Below are 24,167 nucleotides of genomic sequence, written 5' to 3' on the forward strand. Positions count from 1 at the left end.
TCAACCCTCCTTGTAAAACTGCACGTTTTCCACAGCCCCTGGGCCCACTAGCCTGGTATTAAATCAATGGATGTGGTTGAGTCTGTGCCAATTCGATGTCTGTGTTGATTGCAATCTCACCTCGTGTAAAGCGCGCAGAAGCAGCATGGCATCAGCAGAACTCGGAGAGTTGCCTCGCTACTTTATCTCCTTCACGACCAGCGCAGCTGATCTACATTCAAGTTAACTCTCCGATCGGCCCGGATGTATTCAATTGTCCATGCAGCAAGTATAGTAAGTTGCTATACGGTGATAAACCGAGTACGCACGTTCATCATACTATATCGTCAATCTGACCACCTTTACGACGTAGCAGCATGCGAGTCTCTTCGTTCGACCCAACTGGGATCAGCTTATGAAAGACAAAGTTCAAGTTCTCACATCATTCATAGGTAACGGCTGCACCCTGATCAAAATGAAATGGCATTATCACCTAATCGCAGCAAGTAAGTTATCGACGCCACTCCTCGCGTCGTCATTTGGATAAAGTAGATGTCATTAAGACATATGATGCCTCCAAGCATGCGTAAAGAGTCGTCCAGTTCATGCATCCCGTCACCGGCGATCAGGCGCCGCGGACTGCCTTCATCACAATTCATCCTCCAACCACCCCATGTCCGCAACATGAGTCCGTCTGTTTAAAGTTGTCCCTGCAAAAAATCTCTACATCATGAAGAAAACATGAAGGGTCTATGCGGCATTCAAATAACCGGACACCCATCCGAAAAATAGAGTTAAGATTTGTATCGCCGACCCTGCTAGTCAATAGTGCCTCCGTTAATCGAAGTTTGAGCTAGAATGCCACTGAAGTCTCTGATCGGCTATTGAAAGGATTGAAAGCGACGTTACTGCCCGACCCTCGGCCTGGGGAATCATCTCAATCCGAGGTAGGCCATTCCGCGGTGGCACGTAGGCTTCGCGGCGTTCTTGCTCATGAACGCCACAGCTAGGGTAGGTATGAACCCCTCTGCTGCCTCAGGCTATGAAACCTTGGCACGTCATGCCCCCCTCTGCCGAGTCAGCCACCATTCGCTTTCGTCATTCTGATAAAAGCATTTCGGGCCAACCCATGTTAAATGAACGTTCAGGGAAGCTGACAAAGTTGGTGTCCGGTTCGTCTCTACTACCGATAACGAGACGAACAAGATAAGCCTTTTTGAGATGAGCGTTTACCATGAAGTCATACACCGAGAGTATCCGGGCAATAGAGCAGCCCCATTCGTGATGTCCAAATCAATAGCGACAGCGGAATCATCCCCGCAGATGGGGAAATAAATACGTTTCCATTTCCGCTCTGCAGTGGCAGGATATGACGCGCAGGTGTAACCGCAAGGTTTGGGCCTACAGAGTCCGGCGGTGATGTCGGCCTACTTCAAGCTGAGGACATTGATTAAATAATTATACTCGCAAGCAGGTCGAAAAAAGCTGCGGGAATTACTTGCCAAGTGAGGAGCTTCGAGTGGGCGATTTATACTTGATCCGGAGAGTGCGCACGAAGTTGGTGCGTGGAATTCCATGAGAGCCTTTGATATTACTGAAGACGGAATAGGGCGTGCTCCCGTGTAGGCGATAGAGGACTGTTTCTCCGACTCGGAAGGCGCGCCCATGGGCGTGTTTAGGCCTTCTTAATCAATGCGATAGCTTGGTGTGCGAATTCGTTCGACACTACCTGTCCCGCCTTGGCAGAAGCTACCCACAGAGCTTGTACCCCTGAACTGCTCGGTATAGTAAAGCGAGTGAACACACTGCCAATACTGCATGACGTCTTCCTGAACGCGCAGTCTAACAACCAGACCCACTATCACCCATACAAAAAAAACGGAACTTACTTATCGCAAGAGAGAGCAGATTAATCTAACCCTTAACAATCTCTTGAAGGTCCAAGCCACCCTTAGCCGCCAAGATTTTGGCAGGTGTATGAAGAACCATAACGGGTATCTGGTTATTGTCGTGACTAGCTGATAAGTCAAATAAAGCCCCGGATCCAAGTCTGAAACCGCAGGTCATGCGCCACGATCTACTCGTGGAGGTGATTACGAGTCTTTCGCAAAAGAATCGAAGGCGTTTGAGCGGCAATGATGCTTGAAGGCGTACGCAACCCATTCGGTCACATCCAGGCTGTTCTGGAAAAATGGGAGACTTCCGAATGACAAAATGACAGGACGTCTGATCACTTGATCATGGCCAAAACAGCGCACACGGTACCTTGGCATTCCGCACATAATTAAGGCGGAACGATTGTCTTCCATTGTATGGTCTGACTACCGGAGACTAGCATTGCCGTCAGCCGAACTACAAAGTGCACAGTAGTCAGCAGTAATATGATACGCCTTAATACTACGGAGAACAACTTGAGATACTCAACACAATTTTACGCCGTAGCAGGAATATAATATGACGGAGACAAACTTGTGGTTGGTCCCAGCATCCAGCAAGTCTTGCGCCCAAATTGCAATCGAAATACCGTAGTGACTGCATGTGTCGCGTGACAAGACAAGAGAAACAATCTCTCAGATCTTACTATGATACAAGTAAATGTACCACTTACAAAACGCCACCCAGTGCGCCCACAATCGAACAGGGTTAGCAGCTGAGGCTTCCCGATGATCGCAGAGTGATAACTCCGCAATAGCTGTTCACTTTGCACAGTCCTTGGACACGACTAAAATGTGCGAAACGTTTTGTCTTCTTGCGGTTGGGATCCGAAAAAAATGCCTGAAGGATCAACGTGAATGGCATCTATAATAAGCAATGGAACAAAACTCGTAATAGAAGTTAGAAGTCCTAGCTGGCTGCCGGCATCGTGGGTGGAAACCAGTAAGAGTCAGACTGTGATGAAGAAGTAGTAGTAGTAGGAAGTCAAATGTCCGAGCGATGACGGTTTCTACTAGTAGGCCCCACAGACGGAGCCTCACGGAACCATGGGTGTAGCTTCAACCACATGAAGGTCAGGCAGGGTGCTGTCACCTGTGACATGATCAAGCGAAAGTCAGGTTGTAAGAATCCTACAGGGTCTTAGAGTAAGACCCTGTAGGTTTTTGTATGTTGCTAAAACGACACACACGAAGGTAAGTAACAGAACCACAGGTATGAAGCGTGCCCACTGAATTCTCCGTGATCGGCTTGATTCAGTTCAAGATACGATGGGCCAGCGGCCAGTGTTGTATGGTATGTAACACAAGTAAAAATAAAATTGTGAAGTATGTGCCAGGTGCTGATTGACCGTCCAATCAGTAACAATAAACAAGTGATAAACGGCATGCCCAGCTCCTGCGTTCATCCTTCTGCTCGACAGTAAAAAGTAACGAAGTGGTACGTCCATCATCCAAACTGTAAGACGCCAGCTTCAACATCGAGGTGACTGTGAAGAAAAGCCAACAGCGCAAATTTGCAATATATAGTTATTTGGGCAAGATGGTCCGTGCGCGGGAACACAAGAGGTATTTAATGTGCGTTCTCACCTGGACATTTTTCTCTATCGAAAGTTCACCTGGCGGGTTGATATTTGGGTTTCTCCTTGGTTTCAGAACTATATTTACTGGAGAATCTTGAACCTACACAGCTCAGGGAGAAGGAATCCTTTCACCAAGTTCGTCCTGACATTCTGGAGGTCATTGGCGACCCGTATGGGAGGGAAATCTCTACGTGACTAGCACTAGTAATACATATTGCATTAGTTATTATGTCGACGCGGAATCCAGACACCTATTTGAACCAAGTTTGCAGAAGACCTAGAAGTGGCTAAAGACAATCAGCTTACACTGAAGGCTGCGGCTTTGGTGTTGGATAACAGTCTCATGAGAAAGTATATGATACACGAAACATACATACTATGCATAATAATACTATTACTAGGGGTTTCAATGTTCACTGACGAACACAGCTGCCATGCCCATCCCTGAGCCAATACACATGCTGGTGACGAACACTCGCTCGTTACGTTGTTTCGCAATGTTGAGACCAGTAGCAATTTGACGTGCTCCCGCTGTGACGAAGATACATCAAGACATAATTGGTACGCAAAAGTTACGAGACACGTACTGCATCCAAGTGGGTGTCCGATCGCGATCGCACCCCCATTGACATTCACCTTGTCAAACGACAAGCCAACCTTCTGGATGCTGTACACAGCCTGCGATGCGAAAGCCTCATTTATTTCGTAGAAGTCAACATCGTCCCTGGAGAGTCCGGTTTTCTCCAGGACTTTAGGGATGGCGTACGCCGGACCAACACCCATAATACGCGGTGGCACGCCCACGACTGCGGAGGTGACGTATTTGCCGACAATGGGAAGACCCAACCGCTTGGCAACGGAGCGGCGAGCAAGGACTACGGCTGCTGCACCGTCAGATACCTGTGAGGCACTTCCTGTATCACGGTTAGATGGCAAAGTCTAAAGGGGTATCACAAAGAACCCACCAGCGTGCGTCGAACCATTCTTCGTAAATGCGGGCTTAAGTTTTGACAAACTCTCTGCGGTGACACCATCACGAATACCATCGTCCATGTCAACGATAATCTCAGAAACCTTTTCAGTCTTCGGATCGGTTATCTTGACTTTCAGAGGGACAATCTCATCCTTAAACTTTCCGGCTTTTTGAGCGGCAGCAGCTTTCTGATAGGACTCAGCTGAAAACTTGTCCTGCACCTCGCGAGAAATGCTGAAGTCGGAGGCAACGTTCTCAGAGGTGATGCCCATGGGAATCAGACAGTCATTTGCTTCTTGGTTGGTGAGGACCTCATCTGACAAGCCATCAGGCAAGGATCCAGCGCCATATCCAAATGTCATGGATTCAACTCCAGAACCTAGAGGACTCCTCAGCAACGAATGCTGAGATACAGAATCATTGCTTACCAATACCGATGTCGATTTGTCCAGCGATGATTTGGTTTGCAATCTGATTGACAGCTGCAAGACCAGACGAACATTGACGATTCAAAGTATTAATTGGAGTTGTGTTTGGAATTCCTGCATGAAGAGCGGCCATGCGAGCAGCATTGGCACCACCACCGGGAGGTAGGACATTTCCAACTGCAATGTCCTCAATAAGGACGGGATCGACCTTGGCTCTAGTATAGGCAGCTTTCAAAACGCCGGACAAGATCTCCTCTGGACGAGTATCTTTGAAACCACCTTTCCTGCCCTGTAATTGGTAGAGTGAGTCGCACCTCATGTCTGGTCTCTACTATGACAGTGATGATACCTTGGTAAGAGCAGACCGCACAGCGGCTACAATAACGACATCGTTATCATTCTTAGCGAGAAGCTTTGCTCTAGCGCTTGAAGATGCCATAGTGGGGTCGAAATTGAGTGTGGAGGAAGCGTGGAAGGCAACCTTAGTAATACCGTTGCGCGCAAGCATGTGTTTAATGTCAACCAGACACCAGCTTAGTCATCCAAGTCTGGGTTACACATTTTACATGTGTTTCTTTTGAACGGTTCTCTTCACAATACCATGTCTCAATCTTATAATCACCTGCCTGCGAGCCATGATCATGAATCGCTTACTGGACACTCTGTAGTATGCTGTCGACCTAAATTCAGAACATCTATCTATCCACGACGTATCCCTCTGATGATTTTCCAGATCTAATCATAGCCAGCCACAGGTCAGACAGACACACGGCATATCCCCGCATCGTCGTGTGAGCCGCTCGCTAGTAGAGTCCTATCCGCAGAGATATATAGGCCATGGAGCAGTCGGCGGCGGGGCAGCGACCCACAATTAACTTGAATATGTGTAGACTTGGATGTCGGTCAAACATCACCATCGCATCCGCAGGAAAGATCGATATGTAGCACGAGTTGTGGTTGATATATATATGACCGCGATTCAAGAACAGGTTCATCAAAAAAAAACATTTGTATCAATTTGTCCGAGTATGTTTCACTCTGACTTTTCACTCAATCCATTCACCTCACCCATATCGGATCCGCAGTGCGAGAACGAGGCGCGTCTGCCTGCACAGGCTATTGGTTATTCTGCTCAATAATGAAGATGACTCACTTTACGACCAACATTCGGTCACTTCATCAAACTGCGGTGGCGGCATTCTGATAGCTCGTACTTGAGTCATGAACGCCGTATTTCTTTTAGTTTCCTTGTGACGTATGTCCAGACAGCCGCAGATATCGGAAAAATCTGCTGCGGTCAAAATTAGGAATTTGAAGGAATTTATTAATCTTGAACAAGGTAAAGTTTGTCAGGGGTATCCAGGCTCTCCAACATCAAAAATCGATTGCCGCATATGTCAAGGCTTAAGCGCTTATAGCTGAACTTTCTATCTGCGCCAGACTATGACTTCACCTCCAATCCTCTCAGTCGCCATCCGTTCCTTTGACTCATCAGCAAGTCCGATGCTGGAGGATGAGTGATGATGATGCCCAACTTGTTCGAGAGCCTTCTGCAGCACTTTAGCTCATCGGTTTGTCTGCTCCAGGAGTTAGAATAGGGTATCACCAAGAACCTGGTACACGAGAAATACTAACTTTCAGCAACAAAATTCTTTACGGGGTACGTCAATCGGGTGTTCATGCTTGCATTCTCGTGTCTAATTACAATTCATTACGATAGCGATATTGGTCTGTTCATATCTTTTGGCCCTTCCGCGATCGTTTCTCCTATCTCTCAGGTGAGTCGAGACGGCACTCGACGTGTCGACGATAGTGCTATTCGTGCGAGACTTTGTTGGCGGATGAGTTAGCTATTTGTGTAGTCGACAGGATTCCCGCAGCCCCATTATGCTATGATAGGTAATATAGTGCAGGTAGTGGCCTGAAATTCTTACACTTGTTTGCACCCTAGCCTTTCCCCACCCTCTGTCTCCTGGCAGACGAGTGCCTCGGCTCCCCTGCAGCCTACTGCATGCCTGGAAATGGCATGCTAGGTGTGGGAACCGTTCCTTTTCTATATTTGTGCTATTCTGATGCACTCTTGCCAGGGGGAGACTTGTCGTTCGGAGGCTCTCATCAAAAATTGGTCGGGGACAGAGGTGTCGTATATTCTACCTTTATGAATTCACCAAAAGGCAAAGCCTTGCAAATGGGTGGAAATAAAATGTCGCTTTCTGCATTCACTCCAGAGGCGCATTTCGAATGATTTACGATTCGAACGTAACATATCTGACTCACGTTCACTGGACTGTCTGAAACCTGAAATAGAATTCACACCAAGAAGGGTCCGGGAACAATACAGTCTGCCACATATGAGAGCGATTGCAGCTATCCCTGATGTTGGATTTGTCGCAAGATTCTATGTTCTCGCCCCCTTCGGCGAATATCGCGTCTGGCTGTGAAAAATACTTATACCCTCAGAATGCACGTTTTTAAACACTTGATGACAACTTTGAAGAGAATCAACATTGCAGCATCCACTACGCGAGAATGAGGGTAGATCCTTGAGTGTGCTGTGTGCTATGCTGAGCACGCCCCATCTCGAATAAGCATGAGAGTAAGCCTGAGAGTGGGGCAAGTTCGCTGCATGGTGATAACCAAATTTGCTGCCTTCCAACGATCTAGTGGTACCGTAGAGTGGACATCTGCATCCCGGGTTGTTGGTATACTACATAGTACATATTGGGCTCGCGGAATCGCTGTAACGGGCAGAATTCAAGTTGGGAATAGTTTACCGGAAGTTTCCGGTATCATACATCATTCCTCTTTCTACTAGCCTTGGTTGTTAGTCCACTAGGCCCAGTCTAGCAATATTTGCTCGTGCCACCGTACTCATTTGCGGAATTTGAGGCGTGCGGACCTGGGGCCCCGGGGGATGACCTGGCCATTTTAATCCTGCACTTTCAATTCAGTACCGTATCAGGGCACTCGATTCAATACCGTATCAGGACACCACTACCCTTACAGTTCTCATTGACCCTGCGCAACATGGTAAGACTTATTAAAGATGCAGGTGGCTGCTACTTCACTGCAGCGAATACGCTTCATTCTGATCGTCCCAGAAATCCATAATATGGTGGGATGGTTAGGACATCAGTCCAACTGGTAGGATACTACTGGTGAGCTCGGAAAGAGGTCAATTCGGAAATGCTCAGTGGCGCACAAGATAGCTTGTCATTCGAGAAGGTCGATGTCCGATCCAAGCCATTTTGTGCTGTTGCAGACAATGCAACCGATGATACAATGTATCATTGTATGATGATGGTACAGGGTGAGTTAATACAAGACGTCCATGTCATTCAACTCACATGATGACACGCAAGAAGCCAAAGGGATCTGCAGTGTTACGTGGTACCCACGATGACGCATGTAGATAAGGTGCGCTAGCAAATATTGTGATCCATGAATTGTCTCAGCTCTTCTACATTGCAATCCCCGACGATCACATTGCGCATTTGTCCATCTTCGATATGGCATGGCATACGTGGCTGATTGGGGTTCTTATAATGCGGTCTCACTACTGTGCTAATCAACCATCATGGCGGAACATCAGGATCAAGTACCTCTTCCTAGCAATGGCGTTCGTGACTCAGGAATTGATGTCATCATTGTTGGCGCTGGCTTTGGAGGTATTGCTTGTGCAATCGAATGTAAAAGAAAGGGTCACCGGGTGATGATCCTCGAGAAAGTGCATGAATCGAAGCAGCAAGGTCGGTGATTATCACACACCTATTATTCTTAGCTGATGGCGGAATCAAGGCGACGTGAGTTTGTGGTGATCCGCAGCTTATGCTAGGCTGACAAAGTACCAGATGCTGAGCTTTGGCATAAATGCTGGTCGCATCATGGCCAGTTGGGGCCTTCATGAAAAGTACAAAAATGGTCTTTTTTCTAATCAAATTAATTGAAAATGTGACAGATTGTGGCCCATCTCCCGTCTCTCGGACGAACTTCATATCCATGATTACCTCGGAGGCCTCATTCATATGCAAAAGTGGTACCTGCCGCTCTTCGGAGCGTTCTCCTACAGTGGTTATCGAGCGCTTATTCACGAAATCCTTGTTGAGCATGCAAAGTCCTTGGACATCGAGATTCGCATGGGACATCAGGTCGTAGAATATTGGGAGGATGAAGCGAATGGAAAGGCTGGTGTCAAAATCCAAACAGGTGAAACGTTTGATGCCGATGTCGTCGTTGGTGCAGATGGAGTGAGGAGCTTGGCTAGAAAATTTGTTAGTTGTAAGTTTGAATTTTACCCCACCAGTCAACTTACCGGTCAAACATTGATAAAGGGGTACAACGACAACCCAAAACCTTCTGGTTACGCTATTTACCGAGCGTGGTTCAGTGCTGAAGAGCACGGTGCTACGACAGACCCATTGACAAACTTCCTGACCGTTCATGGGGATCAGTTTTACGCGTGGATTGGTAGGTGGGGTTTGTCCACCAGTTTTTTCTTCATTACTCATCCCTTGTAGGTAAAGACATGCACTTTATGGCGGTTTCTGTCGGCGGAGGTAAAACTATTTGTTTGCTCATCACTCACAAGTATGCAAATCGTACTTCTCATGATACTCAGAGCTAAATAGTAAAATTATAGAGATAACGCAGCTGTTGATGGTGACTGGTCGTCCCCGGGTAAGATAGAAGACATAGTCGACCTTTTGAAAGACTGGGACCCGCGGTGCGCTGCAATCGTCTCCAAAGCTCCTTCATGCATCGACTGGAAGCTTCTTGTACACGACCCTCTTCCTACTTGGGTCAGCAAATCTGGTCGCGTAGTATTGATTGGCGATGCTGCTCACCCATTCTTACCGTAAGGAAGTACGGCTGATTGATGCCGAACCCGTTTACTCACCATGTGGTTGGCAGATCAAGCGTGCAGGGCGCATCTCAAGCTATTGAGGATGCCACAACTCTAGCAGTTACCTTGAATCTTGCTGGTAAGGACAACGTTCCACTGGGCACGAGGACATGGGAATCCATACGGTATGTGAAATAATTTATCCCCAAAAGATGTGGAGACTTATGCGTCACATTGTACAGGTACCAACGGGTGCGTGATGCACAGCTGATTGGGGAGACTACGCGTGATAAATGGCATGGGGCCAAAGCTGGTGACTCCGGGGAGAGTTTTGAGCTTCCCGTACCAGAGTGGTTGGTAGCGCTCGACGTTGAGGCACACGCATATGCCACCTACGACAGAATAGCTCGGTCTATAGTTGAAGAGGGCTATCGTCGGCCAACTCTTTCTGGGGAAGAGTTGACTGAACAGGTCAAGGAAATACCATAGGCTGGTCTGCGAATAAGAAGCTTAGTCACGAGTTTTTTTGCATTGTTGAATATCCGTTCTTGAACATCACTTTCTGATCGAATGTCATCTTTTTACCAAGATCTCTTCAGCGGATCGCTAGTGGCGCCGGCTGATAAGAATTAATTAGGACTCGGCGTCCTGTGGCCCTCCTGAATCACAAGGAGAACGACTGAGTTGTTGCAAGGATTAATTCACATGAGAAAGCCGTCGTGTCTCCACGATCCGACAGACGAAGCATTGGATTACCCCTTTTTAATGAAAAGTGCCTGGTTTAACTTGTCGTTTGATAGGCGAATTTAAAGGGACTGCTCTACCTCAATGGAAAATTAAATAAGAATGAGAAAGAATATGAAGCATCATGCAAACTTCTATCACGTGAAGACCTCCACGGATCAAGGTGCTAGCCTGTAGCAAATCTCTTGTTCGGGCGATTGTGCTGCCAACTGACCATGTCGCGTCGCGAGGTGAGTCGGAATTCGCCTTCTTTCCAAGGTTTAGCGAAGTTCCGGTGCTATGTTCTTGCGGGCCCGTACAAGGACCTCGAAGCACTCGAAGTGAGCGATTATCCGATATACCAGCAGGTGAGTCTTAACCGCACTAGGGCAACTTGAATACCAGCGGGTGCCCGATGTGCCATGCGTCTCTATGCAGTGTTCTAAGTATATCCTCGGAGTATGACCGTTGGGTGTTGCAGTAGACTTTGCAGGTCAGATGACAGTGGGCCAGCGCCGTGAGCCAAGATCTGCGACGACCTGTTGAAGAGACTAGGTACACCCGAGACGCGCCCCTTGCGATACTCCGGATACTAAGTTGTGCCGCGGCGTCAGTGTCAACAGAACGGGAGCTGTTGGCAAAACATTCTCATTGTATGGTCCACCCAGATTTGTCAATGATTCATTCCGTGGAAACAAAAACGTTATCTGTAACGCGCGCTATAGGCGTTGACAGTATGGATCCGTGCAGCAAAGGAGATTCCCGGTATAGATGGTTTCATCGGCTCCATTAAGTCAATGGTAGTCCTACGGACTGGGGACATACGTGTCTGGTCAAACGTTGGGCCGACGGCAACCCGAGGTTGTATCACGTAATTGTATCATATCTGAATCGGTGATTGCGCGCTCCGGGCCGTTGATGGGTGGGGGTTCCTGGAACGGGGGCTTCCGAGTGAAGAGTTTTCACATAGGCTTGTGTACTACTTATCTTCGATTGCAACGCATGCTGCGTTGACATGTGTGGCAATAATTGGATATTGCTCTAGAATCTTTGCTTTGTTGCTGCGCATATTTGACAGGCTGAGCAAAGGACCTGTCAAGTACTGATCGATCAATGCGATCAACTGATCTTGTTCAAAAACGGAAACTGCCACTGGATAACGCGGAACCAAATCATATTGATCGACGGTTTGAGGGGTATCTTCCTCTCATGGTACAATGTCCTCCAACGAAAGGGATGCATAGGAATACAACAAATCTCCAAAAAATCGTAGGGTTACATGTACTATAGGCCGTTTTGCGATTTTATATACGAAAACAATACGAATACTGCGAATGGTATCTGAACTCAAATAATTACGACGAATGCGGTGACCTGATGGCACGTTCTAGCCATTAATCCAAGAAAACGGACTAGTCGAGTAGCGAATAAGCAGGCATAGAAGCATGAACTTTTAGGTTATTCGTTTTCCTCCACGGAGCTCCGGGCTATCACGGGAGAACGTTCCTCCATTATGCCACGGCTTCATGGACGCTCGACGGACGCATATCTACGTGGTGCAAGCGGGGAGGAGACCGCTGACGTCCACTGTCATGACTGCGGTCTGCTGACGGAGCGGAGTAGGACGTCCGTGCAGCTGGAGCATCTATCCAAGATTGGATCTCCGGCAACGTGTTCGGGTGTTGTGATCTCCTTGAGTCAGGTACAGACTGAAGAGGGGCAATGGAAGGGTGGGAAAAATGGTAAGGCGCCAAAGTGGGAACGTGAGTGGAGATTGGAGGTAAATGCGTTGATTGTGGGGGAGTCCTTGGCCGCATTGCGGTCGTCGCTAAAGCGCCCCTGCGGTGAGGAAACTGATCCGGTCTTGACCGTCCATGAGTGCGCTCAAACAAGCCACACTTGTTGCACAGCTGCGAGAGAACGGAATTTAATTATTGTACCGATCAACGCATAGAGGCAAACTTACAACTTTTCCAGGACTCAAGTTAGAACGGCGCCACGTCGATGTGTCTGTGGTACAGCAATTGAAACACCTTCTACGGATACGGTCGCTTAATTTTGTAGCAGCATCGTCTGTATATCCAATGGCATGGTAACTTTGACCCGGAAGTGGATACGAAAGCTGTGGATTGTCACGTCCACTGCTCGCAGCACTGTGAGCTAACGCGGGACTTGTATAGGAAGGAGACACATGGTATGGGTGAGAATCATGGGAGTATCTGTGCTCAGGATGTGGGCGAGGGGTATAAGAATAGCTGTGGGAGACTCTTCCCGAGTCTCGGACTGGGTCGTGGGGGTACGGTCTAGACTGCCGAGCCATCTGATCTTGGGAATAATAGGCATCAGAGTAGGTTGAATGTGAATCAACAGAACGATCAGTGGGTGATCGGCGTGGCGCCGGGGAAGAGACGGATGAACGGTCTAATGATGAGACGGATAACGAAGGGGAATGGGACAAGGTTGCAATTGGTGGTGGAGTGGTAGGCCTCCTGTATGAATGATCATAGTCATAGTCATAGTCGCGACGATGACTAGGAGAGGGTTAAGATAAATCAATGGAACAAAAGTAAATGATGAAGAGTACGTACGAGGACGGCATTGGGATTGAGTCAACACGGTGGGGCATTTGAAGAGGAGGAAGAGGATAAGTGGGTGATGATGGATGATGTTGAAAGACAAGGGAGCGCTCTGATTTATGGAGTGGCGAAGATGTCGAAACCTGATATCAAATCAACATCAAACTTGGCACGGCCATAGAAGTATATAAAAGAACTAACACGGCGCTGATCTAAGCTGGGGTCTTGAAGTGTTAAATTTGGAGTTAAAGCTGTTTCCTGAGATCTTGATTCTGAAAGTGGAATGTTTATAAGAAGGGGAGAGTCCGGTGCAGGAGCGGGCAGTCGGATATCAGGAAGGCGATGATCAGAGCACTGATGATGACGAGATTCCCTATATATAAATTGTTAGTATATAGGACAATTGATAGAATAATACAAAGTATTCGAGTACTTGCCATTCAACTTCGTCTTTCGGCAATACGGCAACGTGATCCGACATAGGTTCAGGTGAAAGGGGAAGCGGAGATCCTGTTGTGCTCTCTGGAGAAGAATTCATTCTTTTTTTCAAAGTAGAAAGAAGTTGAACTCACCCCAGTAAAACAGTTTCACTTTAATTTTATGTATTACTTCAACTTGTTTTACCTATAATTACTTTTGGTAATCGGACTTTCAATAATAGACCTAACTCGCGGCTCATGCGGCTCGCTCTCACCGCGCTCCTGCAATCTTTCGATTAACGCGAATCCCCGCGACTCCCCTCGGATTATCTCACCAACGTGCCAACCCCGCTCACCTCCTCAATACAAATTCTCATCATGATTGATACTGATCAACTCATCTGAACACACCAAAGTCTTGTCTGCCTCGGAATGATCAATCAGGTCAATTGTCTTCAACTTTCGACCTGCTGTGATCCAGTGCCGCCTTTGTTCTATATTTGCTCCTCGGGTTATCATCTTGATCGCCTACCCTATCACAACGACCCTGTCCATCAATCAGATTCCGAAGCTTTCATTTTTTGATTTGGTAGACTCTAAAATGGATTTCTCCTCTTCGTGTTCATGTTACAATTGGCTGATAGGCTGAGTCGCTCTAGTACTAGCGCCCGTCTCACTTTCCCGAACAGCCCATCATCACCCGATTTCGTTACTCCTCCCCGTTTGCATCATCGCCCATCATGATGGCCAATCATCCGGTGTTTCATGGAAGACGTCCCGTTGAGCCCATTATTTTCAACCCTGCAACTACCCTCACGTTCACGAGGTTCTCGTATTTTTTTTTACTCACACTCTATCAGGGCGGATCACAGCTGTGCGCACTACAATTGCCATTTAATTATGGGCCCCAGTTCTCTCGGGCATTTTTTCCCGCTTTACAACGACCTTTCGTTGTCACCCTTAGTTAGGTATGGTTTTACTTTCACATGAAAAACCACGGTCTGCAGGCTGCATATTTTGACAAATGACGCCTTTTTCAATCGCAACAATCCAGCGGCTTTTCACAGATAAGCTAGTCTGCCGTTTTGCCGTCGCTACTTGCCCCTTGTTCTTAATGCTGTGGAGGCACACTTGGCATAGCTTTATTCCCCACGGATTGAACCTGAGAGCATGCGAGTCGTCGCATCCATAAGGCACGTCCCTGAACAAATATCGGCAATAGTACTAAAAGTATTTCCAGGAACGTAACTGATGCTAAGTTGAATTCATTTTATTCTGTCTCAAGGACTGTAGCAGGTGGTTGTCTGCTTGGTTTCATATTTCGACTGGCCGATCACGATCGTTTGAACTGCAGATATCGATGAGTATCCTTGACACGGGCTTCGAATGCCTGTCGAAAATATACACGTCCTCCAATTGCGAGTACGGACGCCATTGTTCTATTTGTGGGTGTCTATTCTCTCCACTGACATCTATCGGGTGGCCAGGGCTAACTGTTTGCGTGTGGGCCGCGAGCTGCAGATCCGCACCTCAGCCCTAGACCACGGATAGTTCCGACTACAATGACTCCACTAGGTGTCACGGCAACGCCATGTTTTATTGAAGTCATCTCTTCACATGGCATTACATTGTTGAGCGATACCGCTTTTATGATGGAGGTTGATCAAGCGTTTAAACACAGGTGCTAGGAGCGGCGTGGGTTACGCCATCTTGTGCCACTGGCTTCGACTTTGTAAGGAATCGATCGACTGATGGGCTTTCAAGTTAGCCCCTTTGATCTAGCGTTTGGGATGCCATCGTCACAATGTTTTATCAAGGGTATAAATATTGCATCTCCTTGAACATCAAGATCATCCGCCTATTTGATCCTGCGCCTCTCCGTGTCTATTGATCACGATGCAAAGTGCAGCCGCTTGCCCAATATCTAAAAGAGGCACAGTAAAGGCTATAACCTTCACTGGTGGCAACGGCGCAGAGGCGATGGCCATCCTTAACCAACACCACGCCACACAACGGCGTTATCCAATTGAGTGATTCTCTCAACGGATGCTGAGAATTTTCTGTGTGGGCTAGAGGGTATTGGCGTCGTAACATCTAGCGCGCATACTGCTGTGAGGGATAATGCGTTCAGGCACTGCCTGCGCCACTACCAGCTGTATATGGAACGTGATAACGGACCCCGTTCCTGCATTATTCCCCACATTGCACTTCTGAAACGGAAATAGGATAACTGCCCTGGAGTGCCGTGCTGCGGGGCTGCTCTAAGGATGATGAGCGTTGCGCCGACATCACACGGCGTCAATGAAGAACGTGGAATATAATCCAAGAGGTGTGCAGCCGAATGGAAGTGCGCTGGAATCCCTGGGAACGTTATTGAGAGGACATGAGAGCGACTCGGGTTGGGAGCGATCGATCAGATTGCCGCTCTAGTTGTTATGAATCGTGATATCATCATCCGATACGGAGTTGTTGCACCGTATGTACCGGTTATCACATCTTGGACAAAAATACTTTTTCAATCTGATGCCGACGATGCGGCATCACTGATGAGGTCCTAGCACTACTCATACTTAATATCAGTCTCGAGCTAATCTCTAAAAACACACTTATCCTCAATGCCATGCTCAACTGAGCCCGAGTCTTCGAGAAAAACGAAGCCATACGTAAACTCCTCTAGTAGAAATGATAACGTTTCATCCTGTACGTTGAGACAAGTTGAAGAATGGGCTGGTGCATCAAAGAGATCCCGAGTTTGATAAGCTGCGTCGGCGGCCGAAAGACGGCCCGTGCCGCGTCGCCCAGTTCTTTAGCCGCCCTCAAGCAGACAGCTTGGCAATGACTCTTGTAATAAACCTACGCAAAACTCCATGCAGCAGCCAGCTGACAATTGAATCAGCCATTCCGGCACTTTCAGCATCGCGGATGCTGTGCGACACGTAAACTTCGTGTTCATCGTTGCAAAGTTCGAACAGCAAGAAACTTCAAATTTCTTGTGGCAAAACCCTAAAGACGCTCTACTGCGGTGGTATCCTGTAGTTTCTAGAAGTGCAGAAGGTGAGATCTGCAACTCGTTGACAAGTCCTCTCCCATACTATGACCTGGCACTATCCGTGATCCCGCGGAAGGGTGCCTTCAAGAACACAAATTCGTTGTGCGAGGAGTTCCGGGAGATCCTTCATTTCCTTTCATTTCTGTTTCCAGAATTTCAAGCCAGGGCCTCGGCACACCGTCAAGCCTTTCAACATAGGCACCTGGTCACGGGGAGATGAAACGTGCTCATCGTGCCAGAGATAAGATCACGCAACTCTTATTTGGGTGTTAATACCACGCGACACATCCAGATGATTCTGCCAAGTGGTCAAGTGTTTCACATGCCTCATGTACGTGCACAATAATACTCACCTTATCACTTATGCCGTATGCTGACAACGACGTCACTCTTCATCATATCCTGAACCTCGATGATAGTATATATGTTGGTACTGCATAAGCAATTTCTGCGTGTAGAAATAAATTCTCCAGCATCGCTATGTTTGCGATCAAGCTCAGCTTGGTGCTTTCGACGTTGCTGTCAGTGGTTTCCGGGGTAGCCTGCGTCACATACGGAATCAGTCCCAGGAATGGTATGCCAAGATTTGTGAGCTTCTATCTCAAAAACTAAGTAGTTGCTTTAGGACAGCCTCTGCCGGACTTACTATACGCGACAATTAATGATCTCCAATCCGGTCTTGCGGCTGGCACGTTCACCAGTGTAGATCTTGTGAATGTATGGGTGTCTGTTGGTTTCTTTCTACCCATTTTCATCCTCTTTTTTTCAAAGGCATACGTGGCTCGTATAAACGAGGTCAATCCGGTTTTGCATGCGGTTATCGAGATCAACCCCGATGCTCTTGCGATAGCGGCATCTCTAGATGCTGAAAGAGCGGATGGATCCACCAGAGGGTATTGTCATTTATTCTGATCTCCATGTTCCTTGATCTGATTGTCTTATAGAAATTTGCACGGGATTCCGATATGTGTCAAGGACAACATCGCGACACTCGATAAGATGAATAACACCGGTCAGTAACAATTACCGAATCTATTGTATCGTTTCAGCTCAATACATATTAGCCGGTTCGTTCGCCCTGCTCGGTGCGATTCCACCGAGCGATTCCACGATTGCGGCAAAGCTCAAAGCTGCTGGGGCAATCATCATCGGGAAGTGCAATCTTTCTCAATGGGCCAATTATCGTTCGTCGAATTCAACAAATGGATGGACGTCTCGTGGCGGACAGACTATGGGTGCCTATTACCCGATGCAGGACCCATCTGGTTCTAGCAGCGGTCCTGGTGTCGTTTCATCCATTGGTTTGGTTGCTGCTGCTGTGGGGACGGAGACATCTGGCTCTATCATCTCTCCTTCGAGCAGAAATAGTTTAACTGGAATTAAGCCTGTATGTCCCCATGTCTGCCTTGATCTATGGATCTGTATATACTGGATTATGTTAGTCTGTCGGGTTAACCAGCAGATACCTCGTTGTCCCGATCTCGCAAACTCAGGATACCATTGGTCCCTTGACGCGAACAATGATGGATGCAGCATACATCTTGTCCGTGATTGCAGGCGCGTTTGTTTCTGGTCAAACCCATTGGTCTAAAAATTAAAATTTCAACAGGTCAAGACTCTCACGACAACTATACATCTGCTATCCCATTCGAAACTATTCCCGATTATGCAGCCGAGTGCAATAGCAATGGTCTAGGAGGTGCCAAGATTGGAATCCCGCGTAATGCCATAACGGTGTCTTCAACCAATGGTCCAGAAATTACAGCATTTAATGCGTCCATCAGCGTTTTCAAGGAACTTGGTGCTACGATAGTGGATGATGCTAATTTCCCAGACCTTGCCGGATACTTGAACTTTACCGGCTCGAGTGTGAGGTTCTCGCACAATTGTAGTTTTTTGTAACTGATAGTGTTCCTCGCTCAGTACACTTCGGATCCGGTCGTCGGTGCTGACTTTGTCGCTGACATCGCAAACTACTTCAATGAAATGACGACCAACCCCAACGGTATCACGTACGTTGTCAGACTTTTGATCACTTTTCCTTGCTCATTTATATGCTCCCTTAAAGTGACCTGCAACAGCTCATCAACTATACGGAGACCTATGTTCCAGAGGACTACGTGCGTTGCTTGACAAACGGATATATTATTATTAACTAGGTATATTTTGGACAGCCTGACCGTAACGTTGCAACGTGAGTTGACCCATCATGATGGAATCTAATTTTCCTGATCTCTTCAAATCACATCAGATGGCTCAGTGCTGCGAGTCTTAATATTACCATGGGAGATGCCGACTATTATACTGCGCTACTTGAACAGTATTATTATGGATCCAATGCCAGTAAGTTCCAGCGGTTGATGCCATCTACAATGCATAACAACATACCCAGCAATCCTTGGGGCTTTAGAAAAATATGATCTTGATGCCCTGATCATTCCAAGCTCGATGTCACCGGGATATGCAGCCATTGCCGGGTACCCCATCGTCACGGTCCCGCTTGGTTACTACCCCGCCACCACGAACGTGACCTATAACTCACGCGGCACGCTGGTGTCCCTGGGACCGAACTTCCCGTAAGGCATGGTGTTCTCTACTTACGTATCGAGTGCTTATTTCTTTGTTTTATTTAGCTTTGGTCTGTCGTTCTATGGCAGGAGGTTCAGCGAGGCCACCTTGGTCAAGTATGCTTGTGCTTTCGAAGCTGCTACCAACGTACGTCCTGTAGTGTATTCTTACTACTCGGAGCTGACCAGTGGTCTCTTGTTAGTACCGCCAATTGCAGAACCCCTACATTATCCCTAATATTCAGCTCATCGATGTGATGTAAGCATCTATAGTAAATGTTTTCAGGCGACAAGATGGTTTCTCCCATCCCGCGAAATTGCTGTTATGAGCGTATTGACGTAAGGGATGGATAAACCCCCGAATATATCACATTGACTTGCATATGATCACGATAACTTACGTCCGTAGCTGCAATGTGGGGGATTACTGATAAGTCGTACTGATACCCGGACCGAATGCACACATCATATCGTTATTCCCAATCAACGTGTTCAGAATCAATCGCAGATGGCCTCGTGCTACATCAAATGTGAGGCATCGCATCGCATCGAAGTACATGCATACAGCAATCATAGTGTTTTGCAATTCTGTTTCTGATTTGTCGCCGCCGAGTATCGGATGCCCCGCGCAGCGGGGTTTGTTCGGATACATCATATCGATGAGATAAGTCCAAGGTGGATGAAATTGCTGTGCGGGGTAATCCCTCGCAAAACCAGTAGTTACGGTGTATACTGAGCCGAGGCTGATTGGTCTTTAGCTAAAGGTATTCAGACACATGAGATGCTGTCCTCCGTTAGCTGCAATCGACAGCCAACCCGCGGATGTGCATTAGTAGTTTTGCTCTTTAATTGTACATGCACAGGAGGTTGGCCATAGTACATACATGCCGGCATCTTAATTAAGATAAGTGCAAGTTGAGCAACTGCTGTACTTTGAACAACGATCTTGAGCACGATCACTTTTCCAGAGTATTGAAGCAGGGTGGAAGCACTACGATAATATAATTTGCAATTTATCCGGTCCGTTTGGTATGTGTAGTGGTTCTTGGGGGGCCTACAAGACAAACCATCAGCATGCGAATCGGCATCGACGATGTATGAAGCTATGGGAGATGTCCACCGCCGATAGTTGATGCAGTTCAGATCTCATAGACTTAACTATCTCGAATCTGGCCATCTTCGTATTGACGACAGTGCTATTCCACTCCCAGGAGGGTACACAGGATATCGAGGACAAAAATAAGGGACTCCTGAGTTATACAAGTACTGTTAGTTCCTTCCTTCTACTCAGATACAGGACTCACAGCATTCGCGAAGAACTTGTGTCCTATGCGCATGGAAACCTTTGTTTATCCTACTTCTGCAAATGCGGACTGGCCTGGACAGCTTATAGTGCTCCATGAATTAGTCGAGATGCAAACAGCGCGCTGATCCGATCAATGAACTGGGCAAGATGCTGATATCTCATCTACAGCAAGTTGAGATCTATGGGTTGGGATCAGTGATATCAGGGATCGGTGAAAGTCGTGTATTACAATTGGTTGTATTGGGGACCCTCGCAGGTATTCACATACATAGGGTCTCGCGATCTTTGAAGACACGCTCATGTCACGCCTAAAGTCGTACTTGTCTGAAGCTCTTGCGCACGCTGCCACGAAGGTGGTCATCAAAATTCCTCCGCGTAAGTCGGGAAACACGGAGAGATCCCGCTGGGTCGAAGTTCTTCCGGACGCGACACAGCATGCGCCAGAACCAATACGACAGATTACGAGCTGGCAGGGTACCAGCGTGATCTTCACACCTGAGATGTTCTCGTTAGATTCTTGTTCTCATCGCGCGGCGACAATCAAATACACGGTCACAGCAGTGTCGACAACATATCCGAAATCAAACCAACGGCTGCAGATCCCACACCCCAACAGCAGTGAGAAAAACACTGATATCGAACATATCCAACAAACACAGCAGACTGCGTTTTCAACTTCTATAATCTCCATTGATCCGTACATACTCCTGCGATCACGGATCAGCGCTACCTTCCGGAGGGAAAACACATGGAACTTACATAGCTGAAGTCACACGTCCAATATTGGGCGCTCTCACTGCCCAGGCCGAGATCCACCTTGATCTCAAAATCTTCTTCGCTCAAAATCTCCTTCGCGCGCACCTCATCCACTACCTCGGGCTCGCCGCGCACTAAGACTGGGAGCGGAGTACTACCATCTGCGGGAACAAATGTGACGTTCACGCGGTAGGGGTCGATGGGCGTGGACAGAGGAACGGAGCCAGTTGCTGCAAGGATACGACCCCAACTGAAGTTTTGTCCAATCAGCGGCAAATCACGATCAAGGGTGAACTGGCGTACTTGGCATCCTCACCATACAATGCGGTCTTTACCAGTGCCGATGTACTTATCTTCGATGCGACGCGATGCGCATCAGTAAATGTCGGTGCTCCCTGCACGGATTAGGCTGATGGAACAGGTAGATAACCCTAGGACGACCAACCTCTACAGACACCGTGACAAATTTGGTTGCGCCTTCACCATCACGAACCACAAGCTGAGCCAACTCAGCGGCGAAGGATGTAAGTTCCTCACGGAAGGCTGGGAACAGAGGATCGTGCTCTTCAATCTCCTTAGTTTCTCCAGCAGCAGCCCCGTTGGCAAGAACAACGATCGTGTCATTCGTGGACATCTCTCCATCCACACTGATAGAGTTGAAAGAACGGTCGACTGCATACGTGAGCGCGGACTGTAGGGCTTGCGGAGAAACTGCGGCGTCCGTCAAGATACAACCCAGTAGCGTAGCGTGGAGTTGGCCAGGGTTAGTGGGAGGACCCATGTCGGGATGAATCATGCCAGCGCCCTTGTCCATCCCAGCCATACGGAACGTCTGTCCGCCCAGGTTGAAAGTCCGAGCACGGAGTTTGGGGAAAGTGTCAGTGGTCATGAAGGCCTTCGCCGCACGCTCCCAAGCTGCGAAATCTGAACCAAGACTCGAAGGTACAAGAGACGAAATTCCGGAAAGAATCTTGGAAATAGGAAGATTTTGGCCGATCACACCTGTCGACATTACGAATGTATCATGGATGTCCTCGCTAGCCTCTGACTTGACTCTTTGGGGGAGAAGGGCATCGGTGGCCTTGACCATGGCCCAAGCATCTTCCAAGCCCTGTTTGCCAGTCACTGCGTTGGCACACCCGCTGTTTGTCACGATGGCACGGGCACGGCCAGCACTTTTTTCAAGCACATCCTGGCTAACGAGGACCGGGGCAGCCTTGAATGCGTTACGAGTAAAGCACGCTGCTGCGGAAGCAGGTTTTGAAGAGGTCGAAAGTATAACTGTAAGATCAAGGACAGATGGATTCTTTTTCACGCCACAATGTACACCAGTAAGACTGTAGCCATGCGGAAAGGAAGTATCTGGAAATTGGACATGGTGACGTGCTTTGGAAGGCGTAGGCTTGGCTACGAAAGTTGAAGAGGAAGATACAGAAGAAAAGCGCCGACAAACTGAAGGGCCAACCCGATTCATTTGGCAATCAAACTGACTTTGAGCTCAAGTACTGCTCAGAAGAGTATGTAGAGTGAAAGTTTGTCGCTGTGGTGTTCGGGTTCCAGTTTATAAGTCTTGACTGTACTTAGTAGTATTAAGGGCCGGACCAAGGCCAGACAGGCTCTAGAGCATGTGCATGAGCACCGGGTACCCGTCGGCGTGAGGCGCTATCTTACATAATATTGTTGAGCCCATGTACAAAGACACATGCATACGCGCACGACAGATCAAGGAGAAGGATGTAGTCTCATTGTGTGGTAAACCGCAACGCCATTATAGAACAAGTTCTACTGTCAGCTGCTTATACAAAACGAAAGCTTCTATGTCCCATCGCTCCGTTACTCGACAATGTCTGGTAAAGACATCGTCAAGTGCAGCACTAAACGTCTGCAACGATGACTAGTAGACCGATAAGACGTTTGACGACTCTTTATATACTCTGCAAAAAGTGACATGATCACGTGTTACGTGTTACTACTCTGTGACGTTGTCACGCCGCCCTCCATTCATCCTCAAGTTCAGCGACCTCGACACGGCGGAAGATTTCTAAACGGTAAAATGGGCTCAACAAGGTCAGTATCTACTTGGCTTGCTTCGTTGTGCCGTATCTGCGTACTTCGTCGGTGAAGATCTCACGGATGGCTTGGAATCGGATGGATGGCTTGGATGTGATATGGATGGAGTGCTTCTCAGTGCAAGGTCAAGACTGTACTCATGCTTCTCTTGATGCATAGACTATACGCCAAGGGACGCGTCCTCGGCCACAAGCGTGCTAAGCGCAACACTCGCCCCAACACCTCCCTTATCCAGATCGAGGGTGTCGCAACGAAAGAGGATGCCCAGTTCTACCTCGGCAAGGTACCCATTCATTCTCCTTTTCTGTAGTCAGAAATTGACTCAATTGCATGTATAGCGTGTAGCATACGTCTACAAAGCTAAGAGAGAGGTACAGGGCTCGAAGGTTCGTGTAATTTGGGGGTACGTCCGTCCGTTATTGCAACAGTAGTACAGTCGGTCTCATAACTATGTTTGTATTTACAGTCGTGTCACCCGTCCACACGGCAACTCCGGCGTTGTGAAATCAAAATTCAGATCCAACCTTCCTCCACGCGCATTCGGTGAAGGCGTCCGCGTTGTGCGTCCTCTCGTTTCCTCATTTCCCAACTCTTATATTGATCCGAATGTAGATGCTGTACCCCTCGACGGTTTGATTGTACCACCCTCCTGCTTCGTATCCTACGTATTCATATTGCGTATGACATGTCATATGAGCCGCATGCATCTTATAAAACGCATTCAAAGACACAGTCTGATTGGAGTGTTAAGTCATAAACTGCTCCTAATCAGTCCTTTTGCTGTTCCACAGCATGAAAGGTCATCAAACATGCGAACATCCGTAAGTTCATTTTGTGGGATCGGATAGTCTCCACCGCCCCTGTTGCAGCCTGCAGCAATATAGCTCGTTATTCAAACGCCGTTTTCCAAAAGAAGATTATATGTATGACAACGAGCTGATAATGTCAACCGTGCCCAGTGGCA

General features: G+C 47.8%; 6 protein-coding genes across 6 annotated transcripts; 3 read left to right on the forward strand and 3 right to left on the reverse strand.

Annotated features, from left to right (window-relative positions):
• Nucleotides 1–3,899: 3,899 nt before the first annotated feature.
• On the reverse strand, nucleotides 3,900–5,321 carry BJ212DRAFT_1221521 (Thiolase, N-terminal domain-containing protein; the record flags this gene model as incomplete). Its single annotated transcript, XM_041329390.1, has 5 exons — nucleotides 3,900–4,024; nucleotides 4,081–4,403; nucleotides 4,455–4,845; nucleotides 4,895–5,183; nucleotides 5,244–5,321. Coding segments are annotated over 5 exons (1,206 nt in total), but the record flags the coding sequence as incomplete, so codon positions are not given.
• Nucleotides 5,322–8,745: 3,424 nt separating this feature from the next.
• On the forward strand, nucleotides 8,746–10,226 carry BJ212DRAFT_1270575 (uncharacterized protein; the record flags this gene model as incomplete). Its single annotated transcript, XM_041330902.1, has 6 exons — nucleotides 8,746–8,804; nucleotides 8,853–9,361; nucleotides 9,412–9,481; nucleotides 9,534–9,749; nucleotides 9,806–9,922; nucleotides 9,980–10,226. 6 exons carry the CDS (start codon nucleotides 8,746–8,748, stop codon nucleotides 10,224–10,226), a joined length of 1,218 nt encoding a protein of 405 aa, XP_041193693.1.
• A 1,341-nt stretch (nucleotides 10,227–11,567) lies between these two features.
• BJ212DRAFT_1352021 (uncharacterized protein) lies at nucleotides 11,568–13,257 on the reverse strand. The gene is made up of 3 exons (XM_041335548.1): nucleotides 13,049–13,257; nucleotides 12,427–12,991; nucleotides 11,568–12,370 (listed from the first exon to the last, which is right to left on the reverse strand). The coding sequence occupies exons 1-3, from the start codon at nucleotides 13,084–13,086 to the stop codon at nucleotides 11,972–11,974; spliced, it is 1,002 nt and encodes a 333-aa protein (XP_041193694.1). The 5' UTR covers nucleotides 13,087–13,257; the 3' UTR covers nucleotides 11,568–11,971.
• Nucleotides 13,258–16,725: 3,468 nt separating this feature from the next.
• BJ212DRAFT_160170 (amidase) lies at nucleotides 16,726–19,415 on the forward strand. Its single transcript, XM_041342537.1, has 15 exons — nucleotides 16,726–16,835; nucleotides 16,924–17,078; nucleotides 17,135–17,221; nucleotides 17,276–17,397; nucleotides 17,449–17,516; nucleotides 17,569–17,891; nucleotides 17,947–18,061; nucleotides 18,114–18,373; nucleotides 18,428–18,516; nucleotides 18,573–18,624; nucleotides 18,679–18,698; nucleotides 18,756–18,847; nucleotides 18,897–19,080; nucleotides 19,138–19,219; nucleotides 19,275–19,415. Exons 2-15 carry the CDS (start codon nucleotides 17,076–17,078, stop codon nucleotides 19,332–19,334), a joined length of 1,557 nt encoding a protein of 518 aa, XP_041193695.1. The 5' UTR covers nucleotides 16,726–16,835; nucleotides 16,924–17,075; the 3' UTR covers nucleotides 19,335–19,415.
• Nucleotides 19,416–20,739: 1,324 nt separating this feature from the next.
• Nucleotides 20,740–22,714, reverse strand: BJ212DRAFT_160296 (arginine biosynthesis protein ArgJ). Its single transcript, XM_041342538.1, has 4 exons — nucleotides 21,579–22,714; nucleotides 21,437–21,528; nucleotides 21,137–21,383; nucleotides 20,740–21,084 (listed from the first exon to the last, which is right to left on the reverse strand). The coding sequence occupies exons 1-4, from the start codon at nucleotides 22,605–22,607 to the stop codon at nucleotides 21,049–21,051; spliced, it is 1,404 nt and encodes a 467-aa protein (XP_041193696.1). The 5' UTR covers nucleotides 22,608–22,714; the 3' UTR covers nucleotides 20,740–21,048.
• Nucleotides 22,715–23,186: 472 nt separating this feature from the next.
• Nucleotides 23,187–23,839, forward strand: BJ212DRAFT_1446782 (ribosomal protein L35A; the record flags this gene model as incomplete). Its single annotated transcript, XM_041338299.1, has 5 exons — nucleotides 23,187–23,200; nucleotides 23,363–23,486; nucleotides 23,542–23,606; nucleotides 23,670–23,763; nucleotides 23,816–23,839. The coding sequence occupies 5 exons, from the start codon at nucleotides 23,187–23,189 to the stop codon at nucleotides 23,837–23,839; spliced, it is 321 nt and encodes a 106-aa protein (XP_041193697.1).
• Between the last annotated feature and the right edge of the window lie 328 nt (nucleotides 23,840–24,167).

The sequence above is a fragment of the Suillus subaureus genome (genome assembly GCF_016647635.1).
Source record: "Suillus subaureus strain MN1 chromosome Unknown BJ212scaffold_14, whole genome shotgun sequence".
In the NCBI taxonomy this organism is placed as follows: Eukaryota; Fungi; Basidiomycota; class Agaricomycetes; order Boletales; family Suillaceae; genus Suillus; species Suillus subaureus.